The sequence below is a fragment of the Gouania willdenowi genome, chromosome 24, assembly GCF_900634775.1.
Source record: "Gouania willdenowi chromosome 24, fGouWil2.1, whole genome shotgun sequence".
NCBI lineage: Eukaryota > Metazoa > Chordata > Actinopteri > Blenniiformes > Gobiesocidae > Gouania > Gouania willdenowi.
In genome coordinates this window covers 10,581,368-10,604,540 of record NC_041066.1, presented here as the reverse complement: position 1 = coordinate 10,604,540, position 23,173 = coordinate 10,581,368, and the positions used below count along the sequence as shown (strand labels likewise).

At 37.1% G+C, this 23,173-nt stretch overlaps 1 protein-coding gene across 20 annotated transcripts in view; it reads right to left on the bottom strand.

Annotated features, from left to right (window-relative positions):
* Positions 1-23,173, bottom strand: part of otofa (otoferlin a) — a 93,587-nt gene that overhangs the window by 31,911 nt on the left and 38,503 nt on the right. For all 20 annotated transcript variants that reach the window (XR_003672938.1, XR_003672940.1, XR_003672939.1 and 17 more), the window contains exons 4-9: positions 21,334-21,433; positions 15,308-15,507; positions 4,270-4,343; positions 4,066-4,192; positions 3,644-3,698; positions 2,374-2,505 (exon numbers count right to left, since the gene is read on the bottom strand). Coding sequence is in view for 17 of the 20 variants with exons in the window: in XM_028439161.1 (XP_028294962.1) it covers positions 2,374-2,505; positions 3,644-3,698; positions 4,066-4,192; positions 4,270-4,343; positions 15,308-15,507; positions 21,334-21,433 (688 nt within the window). In the remaining 3 variants the exon portion in view is untranslated. The remainder of the gene's footprint in view (positions 1-2,373; positions 2,506-3,643; positions 3,699-4,065; positions 4,193-4,269; positions 4,344-15,307; positions 15,508-21,333; positions 21,434-23,173) is intronic.

Below are 23,173 nucleotides of genomic sequence, written 5' to 3'. Positions count from 1 at the left end.
TTTTTTTCATTGATTCCCTCAATCGTTAGTTAGAGGGTGATTTGCTCCTTTCTTACTGCAGGGTGAGCCCAAACACCTCACTTCAATTTGATGACGCGTTCCCACTCTGATGATGAATTTGACGCGGCACTGAGCTGGAGAAGCCACGCCTCCAGGAAGCTCTCTGCCGTGATTGACATGTAAACAGACACGCCCACGAAGGTGAGCATTTCAGCATCCTTCACACAGTAATATGTATGTATTTTTTACAGTCTATGTATGTACCGGTGAACGCCCCGCCCCCACGCTCTGTCTCGTGTTTATAAATCAGCATGAGCTCGGCTACGGAGTGGGTGGGAGGAGGGCGGGCCGTCCTCTGGCCCTACGTCACCATGCGGGGAGGAGGAAGTCAGTGTCCAGTCTATAGACACGCCCACTCATGAATATGCATAAGTGGGCCGCAAATCAGCCTGCTTGTGTAGAGTTGCTCAGAAAGTGACTTTTCAGAGGCTAAAACATACTAAGAGAAATTTTTAAACAGAATAGAAGGTTTTGACAGTAAAGGCGACCTATTGCTCGTGACTTACATTTAGTCCCCTATCATAACCCTAACCCCACTAGATCCCACCACCTAACCCAAAAAATGTGTCATAAATTAGCGAAAGGTGTCATAATTTAGACACTTTATGAATGACGCCTTGTTCATGCTAATGACAGATAACGACAGCTTAATGTCAGCCTTATGTATAAAACTTTAAGTAAAGTGTTACCGAAAACACAATAAAAATAAGTGTATATCATGGCAGAAGATGAAAAAAATCAAAAACCCAAATAAAATCAGTCATCCCATGGGAATTTGAAATAAATTAATGAATAAATAAATAAATATGTCATGCAGACTGAGGGTCTGTGATTCCAGCTTGCAGTGGGGAGGCGTTCATGGGTAGAAACAGATAAACGTGGAACCGAAACAGTCTTGATGGGATTGAGGGAATCTGAAGGCCTTCTCGTCTCTTGTTTGTCAGCAGGGAGTTTTCAGACAACAGCGAATCGATCTCGAGAACAAGCACGACAGACAGGCTGAGCTTCAATTAACTTTCAAACCTTCCTAACATTGTCATTTAGAAACAGCACCAACACCGACAACACCAACAACACCAACAACAACTCGTGGTGCTTCGAGGTTACAAAAAACGAGGTCATGGTGCAGCAGATTAGGGCCAATAAATACTGACTTGTGTCTTAGGAAAAAACAACTCTCACTAGGCTTTGGCCTGTAACGTACAATTGTAAACACTGCTTTACTGTATAGTCTATACTAAGTGAAATGTCAAAATTTTAATTTCTCATTGATAGGAATGCTCATGTAACATCACAAGTAACAAATTGTGTATAACCATAGCACTAAAACAACCCTTATTGTTCCAGTTGTTTACCTCATTTTATTGTCCCTTAAAATAGTTCGATAGAATTTCTTTATTATATATTTGAATGCATGAAACAACATTAATTTTTTTATTGCACAACTATTAAAACTATAGGCAATATAAAAGCTGATTCCAACACTAAACGTATCCTAGAAGCAATCTAAGCTAATTATTTCTGATCTAAACATATAAACATAAATTAGCAAAATGATGATTTATTGTTCTATGAATCTGTGATAACCACATTTATCTATTTATCAGAATAATATCCTCTGTTAACGAGGAAGTTTATTAATATTTGGGCCAAAATATATAGTCATCTTAAAGATGTAAATCATCATTTTAATCAGAAAAAAATCGAGTTAAAATGTGGTAAAAAGGGTTCAAAGTGTTAATATTGGCTTCAAAGTGTCAAGAAAGTAGGAATAATTAGTTTAAACTGGCAAATAATGGACATGACAAATTATGAATGTGGTTAAATGGTAAAAAAATAAGCATGAAATATGATGAAAAGAGATTAAAAGTGACAATAACTGGTCAACATATGTGACATTAGGTAGAAAGGCGGTGGAAAGGGTTTATTATAAGTGCCCAAAATGTCTTGAAAGTGAAAAAAAATGTGCATAAAAGGCATTGAAATTTGATGGAGAAGTGAAAGCATTAAAAGGAGCAAAAATGTGGCAAGAAAAATAGGTTAAAATCTGCAGAAAATGTGTAAAATAGGCAAGAAAATTAGCTCAAATTGTTCAAAAAATATTCCTACTTCATTGAAGGCATCTGGCAACACCATTTCTGTGACTCGCGACACCAAGTTTGAGAACCGCTGGTCTAAGTTACAATGTGTTAAGTCTTGGTCTTTATTAGCTGAAGCTACTGTATCTCTGTAGTTTCCCCTACTGGAGCTGACGGGTGCTAAACGAAGCTGTTCCTCAAAGAGAACATGGTGGAAAATCCTGGAGTGTCTAACCTCATTGTAGTACGGGCAGTTGGTGGACTCCTTCATAGACGTATATTTCTTGTCATCTCCAATCTCCACACACACCACTGGATCCATGTTCAGGCCTATTAGCTGCCTTGCTTCGATCACAGTGATGCTAATCTGATGAAAGAGAAAAAAGTGCATCAAATCAAACTGAACACTGAATGAAGCCGACACTCCTTCGAGCTGTGACTTAACAAGAAGAAACATTGTCGTAATACACTGTATAGATGCACAGCAGTTCAGTTGAGACAATGAGAGAAAAGACGAAGGGTTTGAATTCGACTAAAAACAACATAAATCCAACACATGATTTTTAACCTTTGGGCTGTGGCGTGTCTGTCATTAAAGATATGACCATCTTTAGTCTGTTGGCACAAAGACGGTACTGCAATTATTATTATTACACTCTATTAGCTGTACATTAGCGTTCGCAATCCAAAGACAGAGAAACAAGTACCCCTCTATGGCAATGGGTAGCACAATAATGCTATAATTAACCTAAATACTATGTTTTAAAGTGATTGTGACTCACATAAGAATGAAAAACAGTGACACAGACAGATCAGCATAATGGAAAATCCACGACTGGTTCCATTTAGTCATTTACCGGTATTTGATCTTCTATTCAGAATAATTTTAGCGTCACAGCTACAAAACATTCCTTGCTGAGCTAAAAAAACTAAACAAAACAAAGTGCATAAAATTACATGCCATGTGGATCAATGAATATTTCTCCTTTTTTAACAGAAACCAAGTGGCATTATGGAAATAAAGGCATAATAAAAGCATAATGCACAAAAAGGCAATGTGGAACACAGAACAATAAACTATGGTAATCAGTGGGGCTAAATGGAGTTTTCACTTATTCTCATCAGAGTTGCACGGTACCTAATGCTACTTCTTATTTTGTGATAATATGAACTGGTTGCTGGCTCATTAAATAGCAATAATGTGTTAATTCACGCCTATTACCAACTTTGGAACTCCAATCTTCACGTATGAAAAGGAAAAACATGGAAACTTATTTACTTTGAATCCAAATGATCCACAAAAACCTGAGATGTCTCAAATTTGATCTGAATAAAACTACTAGTAGAGAAAATCAATGGATCTCATTGGTGTAGTTCATCTACACTTTTCAAACACTTGGTTTAGGAGTACATAGTATTTATTCTTGGATCTGCTGTTGGAAATATCAAATGTATCCACACTATTGAGGTAGAGTGTATAAATTAAAATGAACTAATGTACACACCTGGTAATCCACCGGCCGTCCGGAGCTGGGCTCCATCTTGATATCTGGTTTTGATCTGTGTGGTTACAGCAGGATCAGTGAAACGTTAGCAGTTGTTAAACTGTGCAAAATCTAATAAAATATTAAGTTAACATATCACCATTTCAATATCTAACATAAAATATGTGTTCCTTTAATTAAAAACCCATCAGATTTTATAAATCCAGATTATAATTTACTTTAAAAGTACCCACTATTTTTTAGAACAACAACAGTCTAGAGATATTTAGATGAAGCAGTTGGAGAGAAACCTAACTGTGTTGTTGAATTAACCATTTGTTACACTACATCACCTACAGGTGGATTGTTTATTGGCTGTTCTGGTGTTCTTTTAATTCATCGCTTGGAGCCCATTTGCACGCTTCTCTAGATGTGCATCAGACCTTTTATTGGAGACGTTAGTGGTGACGGCAGTGACGGACGCCAAAGAAACCGTGTCTGGGTCCAGTGTTCCAGCCAGACGTATTGCTTTCCTGTCCAGGTCCTCCATGTCCAGGATCGCAGGCTCATCTGTTAAAGATAAATCAGTTAAATCAACTAAAAATCTGCTTTTTGGTGCATTTAATCAATTTTTCTTGTCCCTTTACCTTCTTTTCTGTGATCCTCTTTCGAGCTTCTGATCTTGCCGAGCTTCATGGCTAAGAAAACTCCTTTTCCTGCTCTGTGTGAACACAATCCAGAGGAGATTAAGGAAACTTGGATAGCGAGATTGAAGTCTGGTTCCAACCAGATTAATCTCTTTGATTACAGCTTCATAGCAAATGTTGTTCCTTTCCTTGTCGCTGTCTGAAGATGGTGCAAGACCACAACAACAGTGAAAACCTCTGAGGTTATTATGTACAGGTGTGTATCTTCAACACCATTAGATTGCTGTATGTACATGAAGGATGTCTTCAACTGGGGACGACTCTTGGTTTCATCCCCCTCATTTCCACAAAACCATTTTACCCGATCCCCAATCACCAAACAAAAGTATCCAGTGTCACCACATTGAATTTTATCAAGATCACATATCACCGCGGCAACAAAGAACTGATGATGTCATCTGAACCATGACAAATAAGAGCCATTAAATTTTAATAGAGAGTGTGACGGTCCAATTTTCTGCGGATATGGATACATGTCAGGAAGTTAATGAATAGGAGGGTTTTCCCTTTGTTTCCCTAAGTGTCCAGAATCAAATGTATCACAATTCAGCATCTGCTTTGATCTTTCCCTTATGGATTTTGAGGATGTTGTAATGCTGTTTCATTAGATACAAATAAAGCAAATATCAACATTTGAAAGCAGTTTTTAATGTAAAAGTTTCTAGACATTAACTTATAAATAGATCAGTCTTTGGTTTTGTTTTCTTGCCTACATAAGAGAAGAAAAAAAATGTCTGAAACGACACTGATTCATCAAAATGTAAAGTAACCCATGTATGAAGATGGAAAAAATGCTGATCACTAAAGAAAATGCTCCATTACAATAATCTACTTGTTTATATTATATATCAATGCAAATTCCAGCCTATGAAAGGAAATGATTTGCTGCTTTGTCATCAAATTCAACCATTATGGTTATGGAGAAGAATTCAATGCATAATAATAATACATATAAATTGGCTGCTCTAACCAGTTCAGATATACCTGTGATCTGACTTTGTTGTAAGTATATCACTCAACATATCATAGGAATCAAAACCATATGCTACTTACAAGTCGTTGTCCTAAATACCACAAAACATCAGAGAGAGACGCCACGACTATTCCACAACTTGCTGTTATCGTTCTCAAAATATTACCTGTGCTGTGCAATTAGTTTGGATCCCTCAGGAAGATGCCATATGGACAGGTGAGAGGAGGATGCAGAGCAGAAAGGGAGGGAGGGGGAGGGCCATGGTTGGAGATAAAAAGAGAAGGAAGAGGAGGGTGTAGGGGTTGGCCTCTACAGGTACATACAGGAACGTGCACTTTGTGACGTTGCCAACACAGCTCCGTTGGTGGCCTTTAGAGATTTATACCCATCTATCCTTCCTGCTCAAATAATCCTAATCACTGTCTCAGGTTGCTAATCCTGATGCTATCTTGATCAGGGCAGATAGCGGGAACACAAAGAACAGGCCAGCAGTCAATCACAGAGAGAAAAGAACGAAAGGAGGAGAGTATTATATACATGTGCATGCATACAGCTATCAAACAATCTCTGCACTGTAAACAGGGAGAGTATGCAAACTATCTCACTAACTTAAGTGGACAACTCCCGTGCAACTTTAGCTGGAAGGCAATTAGTCTGTAGGCTGCATATTTGGTAAGCATCATCATTATTAATAGCTTAGTTAGCATGTCAGTAATTTTTTTTTTTTTTTTTTTTAACTTTATTTATGAGTTTTAACGTTTTACATGTGACACACTGAGATAGAAAAAGCCGAACAGCCATAAAAATACAGTACTTAGTCCAGAGTTCATCCTAAACACTAGTAGACCTAGATAAACAAACAAACAAACAAACAAACACAAGACCACTACACAAAACAACAAAATACACAATTCTAACAATGAGGCTATCAACGTCATCACAAAATATCCATAATTCAGCCACAGACAAATTAAGTGTAATGGGGGTCATCTAAAGTTTTAAATAGGGGTGTCCCGATCCGATATTAATATGGGCTATGGGTCCGATTTCAGCCAGAAAAAAAAAATCGGATTTTATCGGACAGCATCTAAAACCTTCGATATAATATACTATATATTGGTTTTTAGGATTTATTTTTTCAATAACTTCTATTTAATTGTTTTATTCAATCATAGAATATTATTATTCTAAGAGGTTAATTATATGTAATCCATTTGTTTATAATAAATGAGTCTTTTCTAACATTCCACACTACAAAATAAGTAAGTAATAAGTAATAAGCTGATATTGTATAGGCTCGATATCGGTATTGGACACTACTCAAAGCTGCAATGTCGGTATCGTATCGGAGGAGAAAAAGTTGTATCGGGACATCCCTAGTTGTAAACACTCCATAATAGGTTTCCACCACCTGTAAAATGTATGTACTGTAGGTTCCCTGACACTTCATATCTCAGTTTTTCAATGTGGAGCACTCCAATAAATTCTCAGCCCAGCTTCAAATACAGGAAGGATATCAGATTTACACATTTTCAAAATACATCTCTTTGCAATAACCATACCATAAGAAAATGTAAACTGTAAATAATTTTTTGTCCTTTTTTTCAATGAGCTAGAAATGCCCAACAAGGCAGATTCAGGGTCTGGCTCAAGATTCATTTTAAATATAGAGGAATTCCATTTAAATATTGAAAACCAAAAGTGTTTAATCTTTCAGCATTCCCAACAGTGATGTGCCAGTGCACCAGTGAAGATCCTACATCTTTCACAGAGCGGTGAAGTTTGGGGGAACATTTTATGCAACTTAGTTCTTGAATAATAAAACTTATGCAAAACTTTTGAATTGAATTAATTGCAATCATTTGTCCGATTTTTGACAGGAAGCTAATGGTGTGGCTAAACAATATTTTTGTTGCTAATTGGGTTTGTGTGAAAGGCACATTGACGTACATTGAATGCCTTTTTAACCACCATAGGTTGTGTTTTGCAATCTATAAGTAATGTAATAAACATTTATTATCACTTTGGTTTTTTGTAGTTTTTTCTCGGGGTGTTCGATATTACCTTTTTGCTGATATCCGATATTGTCCAACACTAAATTTCCTATTTCTAATACCGATATATACATAGACCCCCCCCACACCTAATTTTAGGTCACATAATATATATATCGTCATGGACTTAACAGGTTAAGCCTACTTATAATGTGATGACCTACTAGAAGTATTCTACAAATAAACATTATTAATGCAAAATAGTAATACTTATCCAACTTTAGAAATGTAAAAAGTGCCATATTTGTTTTTAATATATCAATTTTTTAATATCAGTGCCGATATCAATGTAGACATATCACATTTTATGGCTAATATTGGCCAATAATATCAGCTGGCCGATAACATCGCCCATTTTTTTTTTTTACTTTTTTCCAAAAGCTTTAGATTCTTTCTACTAGAAGTTACGCTCAATGCTTTCACACCCTTAATGAGATTTGCTTCGTACCGTTTGATCCATCTGCTTTTCACTGCCACAGACCAAACGTCCATCCAGTTTAAAATAATTGGATAAAAAGAGAATAACACCAAGAACTCAGAGGCAATGAATAAATAATGGTAGCACGCTATACGTTCTGCTCTGGGAAATCTGCAGGATGGAGCCAAATAAGATAAGCAGTGCTCTCACCCGTCTCCCCTATCTCTCCCACATGGATATTATGGTGCTTTCAAGACAGCCTGGTTCCAAAGCAGGCAGAGATAACAACGAGAGTTAAACTCTTTCTAAACTAAAAACATTACTAATGACTCTGTTGTCTCATAGCTCACACTTTACTTTCCCAGACCAAAAATCCATCCTGCGTCTTCAACTGTTAACTTTGCCTCAGCACTATACATTCTGGATGCATAAAACCGATCAATGATATTAACATTTGTATGGGCTTTGTACCAATTGCTTACAAGATTGTAATTGATTTTTTGTGACGTGTACAACCAATGGTCTTCTTCTCTAACTTTGTTCTCATCAGGATCACATTATGAAGCCTTTTCATAAAACAAACAGCTCTCAGAGGCTTCATGGCCCACATAAAACTACTAAATTGCACTTATAAAGTGTTGCGTTTCATTGCGTTATTTCAGAGGACGTATAGAGTGAAATGGGGCAGTGGTTTGTGATTGCTGGTGATGCGACGTGAATATTTCACTGAACGAACATACATTTTTCATAGTCACTGGAAATGTCTCTCTTGCATTTTTTACTTTGTTATTGCAACAACTGGGCTGGAAGACAAACTCTCTGGACAATACAGTCCGAGTCTGGATTTAGCGCTGACTTCTGCAAATAACGTGTTCAATTTCTTTCATTTAAAAATCACAACTCAGCACTTAAGATACTGGTATCTGAAGTAGAATCTGGGACAAATGCATGCAGAAACCGGGAGTTTCCCCAAAAGGCATTTCATTATGACATCATCATTGCTATTTCCCGTAGGGCTTTAAACTAAATATAGCACAAAATGGAAGAGGAATAACCTTGTGATATATTCATACTTTTACAGTTTTGTAAACTGAAGCACGACCACAGACGCACGCACTCGTATCAATCATTAAGGGTTTGATTTGAAGTTATTTTATATTAGCATGCATGAGAGAACTAGAATGGATGAACAGGGCATTTTTATTTTTAAGAAAATGAAACTTTGATAGACAAATCAAGGCATGATTTTTGTCATGCTGCTTAGATCAAAAATATGCTTCAGATGGTAAAAGCTCACCTTGGAAATGCACCAAGTCCAGTGATAGAAAATGTCATAGTACAGATAATGAACAGGGGGTTGGTATCATATCATATCAAAAGCATAAATCTATGCGTTTAATTTTTATTTTTTTTGCAATATTTAAATGTAAGTCAGACAAATTAAATTACACTTTATATACATATATCCCTAATTATGACATCTATGACTACTAGGCCTGGGCCTATAATCGATAAATCAATTAACCGGACGGCAAATGAAAATATACTCGTTTGCCGGCCTCAGTATATTGCCATATTCATGCGTATTTGGCGGCGCGCCTGTCCGCTGCCAAGGTTAATGTTAGCAACAGATATAAAACAGCAGATAACTCAGTTAGTTCCAATAATTTCTCAGTGAACCTGCAGCATAATTACTCTAAAATAGTATACCACCACCAGGCAATCTCAGATTTAGGTAAATCAAACAGTTTTAGTCCGGTACATGCGGAAACTCTGGATCTATTACGTAGCTTTGGATTGCTACGCCGGCTACACCCAGCGGCCTGTGAAGCAACGGAGCCTCTTATCCGCCAGCGGAGGAGACGTAAGCGGTGTGATCGGAAGCAGAAGCTTCCTTGTCTTTGGCCTCCAAACAGCTAGATGACAAAGGGGTTCACCCTCAGCACCTGCATGTTTGTTCCGTAGCGGAATAAACGGAGTAAACTACAAACTATTTGTCCATTCTCTATGGTTTAAGACCGAATGAAAACAGAACAGAATGAAACAGGGGCAGGCGGGGCCGCTAGCATTTTTGTTTACAAAAGTTCTAACTGGATTAGAAGCGTTACCTGTTAAGTGATGTACAACTATATACCTGCTCTGTGCCTCAATGTATAATATTTATTGCAAGTGCAATTTTGTTTTTTGAGAGATACTTGATAAACCATTTTATTGATTGCTTTGGTTGTGTGTGGTTTTGCATTTGAGGTGTTTTTCTTACCAGTGACAGGGTTTTTTTTTTTGTGATATTTATTAAAGTGCAATTTTTTTGCTAACAGTGACTGAGAGTCCATTTTATTTTAAATTTTTCTTTGTTTTATTTGTTTAAAATATTTAAAAGTTCTTGACATTCCAATCACAATGGTAAAAAATACTAATGAGAAATACAAGTTGATTGCATTTGAAAGGGTGCACTTGCGTTTTTATGATATGGTTCATTTGGTCTAAAAAAAGAAGTCAACAATAACATCGTTTATCTGAAATAATTTGTGGGATAATATATCGTCCAGCAAAATCTGTGATTGGCCCAGGCCTATTGACTACTACTAAAATATTATAATAGAAATATATTTCTTTCTAAGCAGGATCAGTGATTTGTCTGAGCACATAAGGAGCAGGATCTGTGGACAATGAGATTGTTTTCTTTTTTGAGTGTTTGTTAGTATATAATTATTTCACTGCCTTTTTTTCACCAGGAGATCTGTCAGAAATTGTCTCCGCAGCAGCGTTCTGAACCACTGATCGGAGATTTTTTGCCGACTGGCCATTCTCTATATCATAAAACCGACGGCTTGCAGTCATGACAGATATGTCAGTTTAATGAATTAATATATCTCCACTTCTGCATGCAAGTCGCATGTTCTGTGTGCGCGGCTGTCGTTCCACATCTGTTACGGGCTTGCACGCTGTGTTTGCTGTGTCATGGACTGGAGATTATTCCATGGTGTACATTCTGACCTGGATAATCAAAACACACACATAATGGAGGTTTTAAAGCACAAACATGATTGATGAAAAATGCAATACTTGCTTCTATAAATTGTAATGTTTTTAACAACAAAGCTGTATTAAATGTTCTGCAGATCAGTGGTTATCAAACTGCGGGTGCATCCCATAGGGGAGGGGTGTGACGTAATGATTGCAATACGTTTTCCTCATATTTTTAAAAAAATGATCTTTTTTATCCCCATACTGTTAATGAACAACTTGCACTTTTACTAACTTGTATTCTTTCAACATGTTCTGCACTGTAAATAGGAGAAGCTTCCAACTGTGTTATACTTTGTATAATGACAATAAAGGAATTTGATTGGTTGGTGAACATTGATTGCAAATGACTTTTTTTGTTGTTCTATTTTTCATGCTCAAATAACTTTTTTCTTACTGTTCTAAATTATGTAGTGGCATATTTGTTATTTTTATGAGTTTGGAAGAAGAAAAGTCACAAAAATTACCTTTTTCAATAGGGGTTCCATTTTTAACCATTTTGTTGAAATTTTGTTGCAATATGCGCAAACTAAAATGTTTAATTCTAATGGAAAAAGCCTGTTTGTCACTGTATAAGTTATTAAAAGGCTGGAGTAAATGCAATGGCATTTATTTTCCTGTGGGAATACCTTGTAACTTATGAATAAGTTCAGCAATTCAATATGAATGGAATGCTCACGGAAATACTCTGCGAGTAAGTTAAAGTGTGATTATTTGTTGATTTGTGACACGATTTATTCATTTTGCGCCTTTCATTTGACGTAGATCAGAAGCAGCTGAAACCTTAACCTTGTTTTATTATTTTTTATGTCAGCAGATCTGCTTTACTGCTGGTAAAAGCAGACAGAAAGTGATTTATTCATTCGAAATACAAAAACCTTGTAAAAGCTGGCTTGTTGCTGAGCCGCCGATGGAGCAAAATGCTTTATGTTTGCGGCCATAAATCATCCTGCGTGTCCACGGATGGTGCAGCGCGTGGATGAGGAGGGCTGGGGGGCAGTGGTGGGATAGTCAGATGCAATTTCACTCAGTTAAGAAGTCCAGGAGAAAAAAACTGACACTAATAAGCCAGACGTTTTCAGAACAAGAGAAATAATGAAAATAAATTGCCTAGTAAAGATTCCAAGGAGGACAAACCTGTTTCTAAACGCGACGGCCATAAATAGAGAGAGAAATAGTTTGGAGTGTTAAAGTTGGCTGTGTAAAGGTAACAGTTCAAAAGACATTTAACACCACAACTTTCTCTCTCAGGTTTGATTTCAGTGCAGTGTTGCAAAGAAGGATGAAGACTTTCAGAATAACACACACACAGAAACACACTGTGTTGGCAGTAGCTCCAGGTTAGAATGCTTCTGACATCCCTTTTTCTGCCTCATCCTCCTCCCTAGAGCAATGAAAGTTTCAAACCAGGTTATCATCTTTGACACCTCATTACCAGCAGAATAAGGAACATTTATCAAACATCACAGTTCATAATCGACTGAAACATCTCCTAAAAGTTTCACTGTGAGATAATTATTGTCAACTTCACCTGATTGGCCATAACCAGGGGTGGACTGGCCATCTGGCATACCGGGTAGCGTCCCGGTGGGCCGGTCCTGTCCGCTAAGTTTTAGTTTGTTTTGACGAGCGAGTGGAGGCATGCATGGTAACAGGTGGCCAAAAATATTCCCAAAGTGGCAAAAAAAAGGGTGTAAAAAGTGACTAAAATGGGCCAAAATCAGTCAAAAGTGGCTAAAACATTGGCAAATAAAGAGGAACTAGGTGGTATATACAGTATGTTATGGCAAAGGGTAGCTTAAATGAGCAAAATATGGCAAACAATAGTGAAAAAGGGCAAAAACGTGGAACAAAAAGATGCCAAATGTAGTAGAAAAAGGAAACAAGTTAGCTTATTTGGATGAAAAGTGGCCAGCAAAATTTTTAAAAAGGACAAAAACTGGATAAGTGTAAAAAAAAAAAAAACAACTTGCGGAAAAGGACAAAATTAGAGAAAAAAGGGATATTTATTCGCAAAAGGTAGAGCTGAAGTCTGAAAAAAGTGTCAGAACCTTTTGAAAAAGGTAAGTTGCAAAATGGCCAAATTAAATAGGTAAAAAAGAGTTAAAAAGTTTCCCCCTTTTAAGATTTTCTAGGGGAATAATAATTAAAATTAGGAGATAAAAAGCCACATGTTGAGCGTCACTGACTTACAGTAATAACGGCTTCTACGTAGTGTCCGCTGATAATGTAGTGGGCTGGTCTGGATAGAAAATGCCAGGGCGGAATTTTTGTCCCAGTCCACGCCTGGCCATAACTAAGATATGAACAGGATTTGTGACTTTGGTATGAGATTTGTTGTCATTTTTCAATAATTTACCAATAAGAAAATGCTCTTTAGTAACAACTAAAAAATAAATTTTTTAAAAAGTAACAAAAAACTCCCAAAACAGGTACTGTATATTTACATTTGTGAAGGTTTGTATCCTTCAGTCTTGTTTTCTTTCCTTCTCTGAGCCACTTTCTACTATTTCTACTTACCTGTAGTTCCTTTCGGGTTTGTCGACTAAATTCAAACACAGCAATGGTTATATAACAGCCGTGGGATGACTAGATATAGCTGAGATCATTCAACTTTCTTGTTCTTTTAAAGTTATAAACTCAGATTTGAAACTTTTTCACATTGCATGCCCGAAAATTCAATTATATACAACCTCAGAGCCAACAAACAAATGATAATCTACAAAAAAAAGTTATTTTGAACATTCATGACCAGTATTCTGCTTTCTCATTGTGCAGAAAATAAATCAATACAGGTTTTTCATTATTTCGTATATGATTCAGCAGGGGGAAAAAAAAGACAAAAACAGTCTTAAGAGTGAAGGCCCTACCAGAAAACTAAATCAAGACTTTGAACAGCATAGGAAAAGTGCAATAACTAAAGTATTACATTAAATCATTCACTGAACCACACAATATTCCACATGAGCAATTATTCCAATATTCCTATTGGATCACTCAGAAATGTCTTGCTGAAATCCTGAAATAATGCAATGTAATGCATTTTCCTTCATAATTCACACTGCTGGCTCTCAAACGACTGAGGACCTCAATCGAAGACCCTTAATCCAAACCCTGGAAGCAATAATGATGTGTTGGTGTCCACCTTTGCCATTTCAATAGTTCCATTGAATATAATGAGCGTGGCTGAAAAGAGATACTACTTATTATTCATAGGCAGCTTTTCATTCTTGTAAACCATATTTCTGTTGGTATCCAATGGGTTTATAGCACCGCAGGTTTTAAACCTCTTTGTTTCACTGATATAGTTATTAAAGCATTGACACCAGATGGGAGGATGGTCGATGACAGATGTGCAGTTGCACATTAAAATGAAAATAAGCACCAAAAAAAGACAGATTGACAAAGTGAGTAGAAAAAGTAGTAAAAACTAAGATTATATAGTAGAACACCAACGTTATATTCAAACACGATCCACCATCTACACATAGCTCTAATGGGCTGCAATGGGATGATGTCCAGTCAGACACAGTTGTGCTGGGTTGTAAACAACCCCCCACTTCTGTACCTTGTTGCATAACCCATCATACTGCTCACACTGCTTCACACCATTTACACTGATGTCCACCCCATATATCATTAGATGTGACCAGTACAAGACGAAACCTCGTCTGTAGTGGTAGCATTTCAGAGCATCGAGGATGCCGCGAGACGTTTAATGTTAACTTAACCACTAGGAGAGAGTGTATCATAATATATCATGTTTTTCCTGCAGTCTGTGCCTTCTCCTCGCCCTCCGCTATCTTTTCAGTTTCAGGTGTCCTGATGCTGGAGCTGGCGGTTCCTGATCGATGGTTCGCTGCTCAACTCGTCAGGAACACTCGGATGGACTGATCAATGGTTCATGGCTTAACGAGTCTGGAACACTCAGATGGACTATCCTTCTATCCTGTTCTAATTGCCCTTCTGTTCACGAACCCAACCAGTTGAAACGGTTGGCTGTCACCTCTGAACCTGGTTCCACTGGAGATTTCTTCCTATAAAAAAGGGGGAGATTTTTCTTCCCAATGTCGCTAAATGCTTGTTCATGTGGATCTCGTTGGGTTCTTTCTTTTTTTACTATGGACTATATTTTGTTAAGCGCTTTGAGATGACTTTGTTGTAATTTGCGCTATATACTGTAAATAAAGTTGAATTTAAATTTAAATTGAATGATTAAGACATAGGAGATTGGCATCTGCCCAACCAACTGAAGATGCGACATGGACAGAGACAGTAGAATTATAAAGCATGATTTAGGGCAGTAAAAATACCTGCACAATTATTCTATCATGTAAAATCATATGTGATGGATTGATGCATCTTAATTTCACCCGTCTTGGCCTTGCCACATTTTGAGTTACCTTCAACTTCTTTTGTGCTTCAGCAACACAGTTATTGATGATACAGTATGTGCATATTTCCTTTAACGCAAATGTAATACACAACATAGTGTGTTTCACTTACTTTCTGAAGGTTGGAATGGATCCATGCAAAGACCGTCCAGGAGAAGTCCCTGACCCACGGCTTTGTCCCGAGAGCAAGCTGTCCGTCTCAAACGTAAAAACCCCATCTTGGTCATCAGGGATGTCCAAAAACTGACCCTCGCTCCATGATCCCATTGAGCCATTCATGGGCTGGTATTTGATCTCTAAGGTGACGCTGGTCTGAAAATGTAATGCACATCAATCAAAACAAGCATGATATGTCAATTGACTGCCACAAAGGGAAGTTAAAAGAAAAAGTCAGCTGAACTCATTGCAAAGGCTTGATCCCAAATGTCCAATGGATGTCAAAGCAATATGAAACCCATCAAATGAACGCACTTTAGATCAGTGGTCCCCAACCACCGCAGCAGGGGCCCGTTTACCATTTGGTTTAGTTTTTTAGGAATTAATTTCATTTCATTGTTACGTATGTTCTGGTAATTTCATTTTAAAAACTTGTCACTTTTGATTTTTTGCACACATCTCGATCAGTGCTGAAGCGAAGGTGCGCAGGCACTGCCGTAGAAGGCATAGCCATTTTGGAGATTTCAGTCAATTAGCGTTTGCATATCACGTTGTTGTCACTTCAGGACAACTCTTGGTATTTCCAGTCAATAGTGAATCTAAGATGAAAAAGCAGAGGTGGGAACAAGTCACTACTTCTGAAGTTTCAAGTAAGTCTCAAGTCATGTCACTAAAGTCCCGAGTCAAGACGGTCAAATCCAAGACAAGTCAAAAGTCCTCAAAATCATGAGTAGATCATGTATGTATCACAGCTAGTGCCACAGAACAAGTTTATTCTGATATAAGCAATGAATTACTTGAACACAGAACATATTTGTCAAATGAAATTGATATCATCTGACATAATATTTTTAAAAACAAATCAATCCAGCATCTTTTTGGAGTTAAAAAATGTCACAGTTCCTCTGTTAACCAAACAAACAATAATTATACTGGGAAGTAGAACCAGGTATAATTTTTCCAAATCAATTATTTTTCACGGTATAATCTTTAAATTCAAAGGGTATTAGTCTTGGAATATTTTCTCTGCTAGTGCACGCACGTCTCAGCCCTGCTTGATGTTTTCAGCTGCTTCCTGATTGGCTGTCAGTTTGTTTATAGGTGGACTGGACCTTTCATTCATAATCCAGTTGGCCGTTGGATGGCTACTCCAGCAGACTTTTTGCTCATTAATGATACAGTAACTGCTTTTTCTCAAATACTTTGTCAAGGAAGGGTAGGAAGTCAAGTCTTCCCGAGTCAAGAGGCTCAAGTCTGAGTTAAGTCACGAGTCATTTGCAAGTATAAGCGGAGTTGCAAGTTCTTTGTAATGTAGTCAAGTTGAGTCTAAAGTCATCAACTTCGTGACTCGAGTCCAAGCCGAGTCCAAGTCATGTGACTCCACACCTCTTTAAAATAGTATTTTAAGCCAACGTTTTAGTGCTTAGTTCTGTGTCATTCAGATCTTTAAACGTTATGACATCATCCCAAGGAAGACTGAGAACATTACAGTTGATGGATTTTGATATTACACGTAGAAGGAAACAAGAAGGCAGACTTTGAAAATGGCGGTCGGTGCAACATTTGGACGCCACAATTATCCATCTTACTACGGATCCATGCATGTCTTCCAGCTGAACAAGAAAGACATCTTAAAACGGGTAAGTCTGGGCTACCATGGGAACCATTGGATGTCTTTATCAAACCGATCGGAGTTACGTGAATGGAACACAATTTGTCAAGCATGTCGACCTCCACAATCCTGTGTTTAAAGTGCTTTACATCACATTCTAAATTACATAATTCAGTTGAGTTGTCTTTGTCCCTTGAGTGAAAGGTATTGTGGACGATGTTTAGCTTCCGGGTGGATCATCAAGACTATTGGTCCTCCTAATTGTCAATCATGTTTACGAAAGGCCGTCGTACGTGCTTGTGCTCGTGCCCGGTGCGCACCGGGTAGTTTGAAAATGGATTTTCACTTACCGGTGGCGAGTCTGACATAGTGGGAAAAGTGCAAATCTTCTTTTGTAAGGTAAGCTTGTATGACCGATGTCCACACCAACTTGTAAACAGAGCTGTGCACAAGGAAAACGGGGCTCGTGCACGTTCTCCCGCACACGTAGGCGTGTTGCGCATGCGCTTTTTTTTCCAAAATGTGAAGAGGGCGTTTCTTTTTTAAACATCGTCCACAATACCTTTAAGTATTATTTTACATACAACACCGTAACCACTACTGTCATCTTTGTACACCTGTTGTACATTGGAGTATAAATGCAACACTGAATGTTTGTGTGTGTAGAGCTGTGCTTAATGTCAAATCTGTGTGTAAATCTGCAATAGAATGCAAACTGTTTGAGAAATGGGTCAGTGTGGCTCAGGTGGTAGAGGGTTGGCAGATCATTTCCATATCCATCTGTCCTAAGGCCAGTGAACCCAACATTTTAAAGCATTGGTGTATGACTCTCTGTGTGTGTGTGTGTGTGTGTGTGGGGGGGGGGGGTTGAATGCAATGATGTTAGTGATGCAGACGCATATCACAGTTCTCATAGTTCATACTGATTTCAGCCTACAGGGGGGTTTGCATCCATGTGACCATTTAAAAGTGTTATCAATGTTGTTCATAAATTAAAACAAAGCCCTATTTATTTCCATATGTTTAGTGTTATCATTAACTAAATCTAATAGTATTACCTGTATTTTATTCCTTTATTTCTGGTTACATTCTTAGGTTCTGACTATCAGGACAAGAGGTGACAACTTGACATTTTTGTTGTTTTTGTCAAATAACTGAAAAGGAAATGTTCTCAGTATTGGCAGCATCTAAATCATGAGCTATTCCTGGTGTTGGCTGGAGGGAATTCAAGATTGACACTCACAGTTTGTCTAATACAGACGAGGCGCACCGGTGACACCATAGTTTGTCTTAATGCTTGGCTGGATAATCGAGTTTGGACAAATATTCTCCTGACAGCTGATCTCTATTACCAAGGGTTCAATTTATTCTACTGACACAAACAGATGAGGCAACAAAAAAAAAAAAAAACAACACACACACACTTCTCTGTAAAGCCCGTGTCCTAACTGAGCAAATTGCTGCATTCTAAGGATTAAGTGAGTTTCTATAGCAACCATTCTTATTCTGAGTTGTGAGAAAAAGTGTTGCTCAAGGTTAGGCCTGCTTTAGTTTTAGCAGCTTTGTGTCAAAGCCATGCACAGTGATGAAATGCTTCAAACTCTGAGTATGTGTGTGTGTGTGGTTTAAAAAACTCCCACACACACATTCTTTCCAGCTGACAATTTATATTCAGATGAATATTCACTTGATAATAATAATGATGATTGAGCAGTTTAAAGTATAAATGGCGCTCATAGAGAATAGGTGGATTAATGGTAAAGTCTCATGTCTTGATGTTGCTAAGAGACTGACAGGCTTTCATTAGATCCTTGTTGGTGTGAGGATCTTCAAAGCAGGTCCCTTTATAGACCAAATGATGGTGTCCACATCATCAATAGTTTATTAATGTGTACCTATTTGAATGTGTTTTTGTCCTTCTGATCCCTTTACACTGGTGTCAGCAGGGGTGGGATGATACACTGAGTTTATGATCAATACAATACAATGTTTTTTTTTTTGTTTTTTTTTTTAAAAAAAAGGGAAATAAACTGTATATTATAGAATTATTGTTCTATTTATATTTTATTAATTATTTATAAAATTTACATTTATTTGGAATTTTGTATGAGCTTTTCAAGTTTCAAACTGAAAATAAAAAAAACAAAATAAACATGAAAATAAATAATACTTTTAATTTTTGGCACTGTCAGGTTGAAAATTCATGCCAGTCTGAAACAAGAACCACACAGCTACTACACTACAACATAAAGTGTTTATGGTCACCCACACTTTTTTTTTTTGCTGACCTGTGGGGGGCAGTCATCTGAACGATGCAACAGAACTCTTTGTCAGGGTTCCTATAGACCCCTTAATGGCGCACACAAAAACAGGAAACGCTAAAGCATAGATATATACATAAACACTAGATGGAATATTGGGGATTCGCCAGCGTAGCTCAACGGCGGCCATCTTACCTCAGACAACTGACGTTCTACAATAGCTGTTGGAAGGTGAGGGATCAGCTTAAACAAAAATACCCTAAACTCGATGAAATATTGACAGATTTACAAACGGTATACCTTATTACAAACCTTATTATACGTAGGTATGACATAGGATGCTTGTACATGGTGAAATTGCCACTTGCCGTTTGAAAATTGATTGAAAATTGAGCAACTTAGGATTATTTAAATAGTACATGCACCATTGACATCGATGTAATGAGCGAGGCCAGCTTTCTGAGGTAAGATGGCCGCCACGTTGCTAGGTCACAACATTGTCTAACAGCGCAGGTAAGTCATCGAGTATTTATATATATATCTATGGTGGTTTGCCTCCAGGCTAAACCCCGCCCAACAAAATACGTCACAATGTTTGCAAACAATCAAAGGGTCTATCGCTAAATAAAACACATCTAATTGAGAGGCTGAGGCATTAAACAGGACTGGGTTTTTACAGTTCTTTTCCGTCATTTATTTTGACAACATGTTTGTTACTAAAATCAGGAACTATAAATTAAGAGTATACCAATGTGTTACGTTAAACCAGTGCTTCTCAAAGTGGGAGGCACGCCCCACTGGTGGGGAATGGAGATATGACAGGTGGGGTGCGACAAACAGTGGCAAATTTCAAATTTCATGCCAATCTTCTAAAATGCGTTTCTTCATTGATAATAAAGATCATGAACACTAAACAAAATGCCTACACCCATAGAAAGTAAAAATGACAAGCCAGAAAATGTGGCATAAATTAAAAGAGCATTATTTCATAAGAGTGCATTAGATATGGAACGAGAACTAAATGTAACTTGGAACTAAAGTAAAGTAATGATTAAGGTCGACATGTGAAGTGGTGCGGAACAATAAAACAAACTTTTTTACTTTTTGGTTTTCTGAAGCTTTTTGTCACCGATTGCAATCACTGTTTTGTTATTTCCTGTATTTTTGACGACTGCACTTTTACATTTGTTTTTCATGCAAATAATTTGTACAATTATTTTTTTTAGTTTTATTTATTTATAAAATGTGTCACTTGTATTATGAAACATTATGCTACTTTTTTCCTTGTAGTTCATGTCATACATGCACTGGATTTCCTTTTTTGTTTTCTTAAGTGTTTTGGCACAGATTGCAAACAATGTTTCGTGATTACCTGTATTTTTAAATTTGTTTTTTATTCAGGTGATTGGTTAATGTAGTTTTTTTTTTATTATTATTATTATTTATGATGAAATATGATGTTACTTGTTCTCCGTTAGGTCAATACATTTGAAAATGTGTTATTGGCAGTGTTGGGAATGTTAATTTAAAAAAGTAATTAGTTATAGTTACTCACGACTTGTTCCAAAAAGTAACTGAATTAGTAATTGAATTACTCTATAATAAAAGTAATTCATTACCAAGGAAAGCAACTATTTGCGTTACTGTTAAAAAAAAAAAAAGTTGCTCTATGTTAAAGAATTCAGATTTTTTTCGATGCGTGTGTCGTTGTGAGACGCTTCATTAAATTTGAGTTGCTTACAAAGGATGTCGACAAAGTCTTCGCTCCTGGATATAATGTACACTTCACATGCAGGTAGTAGTGTTTGTATCGCCACCTTAAAAATGCACGTAACTGCGTAAAAAATAATTAGTTAGATTACCTCGTTACTGAAAAAAAAAACGCTGTTACCTATAGCCGTTATTTTAAACGCCATTATTCCAAACACAGGTTATTGGTCAGGATTATTTGGGGTTCAATGAGCACAGGTGTGGCTTAATATTTCACCTTTGTTCAAAGTGGAGGATGCCCAAAGAGTTGTATGTAGATCTACAAACAGCCCACTAATGTAGACATGCATTTTGTGCAGAGTGATGACTCCCGATGGTATAAGAGCTGTTTGAACTCACCTTAATCGATGTGTTGTTCTCATCTATAAGAGTATCGGTCAGCTCAAGGTGTCCCTCCTCAGCAACATTTTGAAGAACCATACAGAACGTCCCCACCAGTCTGCAGAAACACACACAAGGATAGAGTCACACATTCTGAACAGAAATCCAAAAACTCATTAAAAAAAAAGAAAGAAAGTCTTAGCCAGAAGGCGAAGCTCGCTGTTTACTGGTCGATCTACGTTCCAACCAAAGACTCATTACAGAACATTACACATTGATTTTATAGAAACTACAAATGCTCTTATCCCAGTAAAAGCTTTGTCCTGCGAGTATTAAACTGAAATGTAAAAAGAAATATGAAGCCTAAGATCTCCTGAAGTCTATTTCTCCTCTAATTAATTCTTCACAGCGAGGAAATGTGTGTGTGTGAATAAACTGTTCTGTGCTGTACAGAAGCAGATGTAAGCACTGACAGGCAATAAGTCTGTACTGACTGTTGCCAGCAGTCTATACATTCTATACCTCAAAGCAATGTGGTACAAGCAGATAGCATTCTAAACACAAACACACTATTTATTGCTTAACTGCATGAAAAACTGACTTGAATAGATTTTTTTTGCAAACAGAAAATTATGCTGCATCCTCTATTTAGATGTCTTCTATCATTCTGCTGTTAAAGCTTCATGGATGTGATTATTATTATTATTATTATTATTATTATTATTATTATTGCTGCAACATCATCTGCAGCCTGTGTCTAAACCCAGACATTAATTGGATGCAAACGAGGGCTGAACGATTAGTTGCATTTGCGATATTATCGCGATATCATAAAATGCAATTTTCAAATCGCAAAGGCTTCAATTCATTTTTTTTTTTTTTCTTGTCCTGTCTTTTACTGTCCTGTTAAGTTCAGACAGTGTTTAAGAAGTGCAGTCCACATGTTTACATGTCTCATGAAACGTTGAAGTTAGTTAGATCTGTTGAAGAGGTAAAGCCACAGATTTGTTTGCTTTATTGTTGTAATCTGTGGTTTAAAATTAATATTTTATATGTATTTAAAGCGTAAATAAATCGGAAATTGTTTATTATGAAACAGATTGAAACAAAATAAAATCGCAATTCGCACTGAAGGTACTTTAAATGTGTTTGAATGTTATTAATATCCGAATTAATTCAGCTTTATTTAACTAAGTTATTAATTAACTCATCCAAAATACTGTAGAATACAAACTCTATGACACAATAGCAGCTCCTGATACATATACATAAGTTCATATTTTCATCTGCATCAATGCAAGGATCTTTCATGTAGGATAATGGCTGCTAGAAACCCAGCACATGGCCCATTCAGGTGACTAATTAAATCTGCTGAATAATTTAAACAGCTGTAGATTGCAAGAAAAAAAAAATGCACAATGCACTTCAAGGTCTGCCACAGAGATGAAATTTTAAAAATATTGCTGTTGGGCAGTGGCTCTTTACATTTACGCACAAAAATACACATCTATAATTGTGCCGCGCAAGCTGGGACGAACAAAGGAATTACTCGGAAGAGCAGACACACAAACACCAGGCTGATGATGAGTCTTCAGGGAGGAATGTGTAAAACAACGGCATACAACCTCAGCCTACACACAGAAACACACACACACACTCAAACTCAGCAGCAATGATAACTAACAGCAATAAAAAGAATCAGAATAATGTACTATTGGTACATTTTTTGTCAGTGTCAGTATCCAACTAGCCTCTTGTCTTTTCCTCTGTATTCCAGCTATGGCAGCCACCTCAGTGTATTAGACCAGTTGTTCCCAACCAGGGGTACGTGTACCCCTAGGGGTACTTGAACACATTG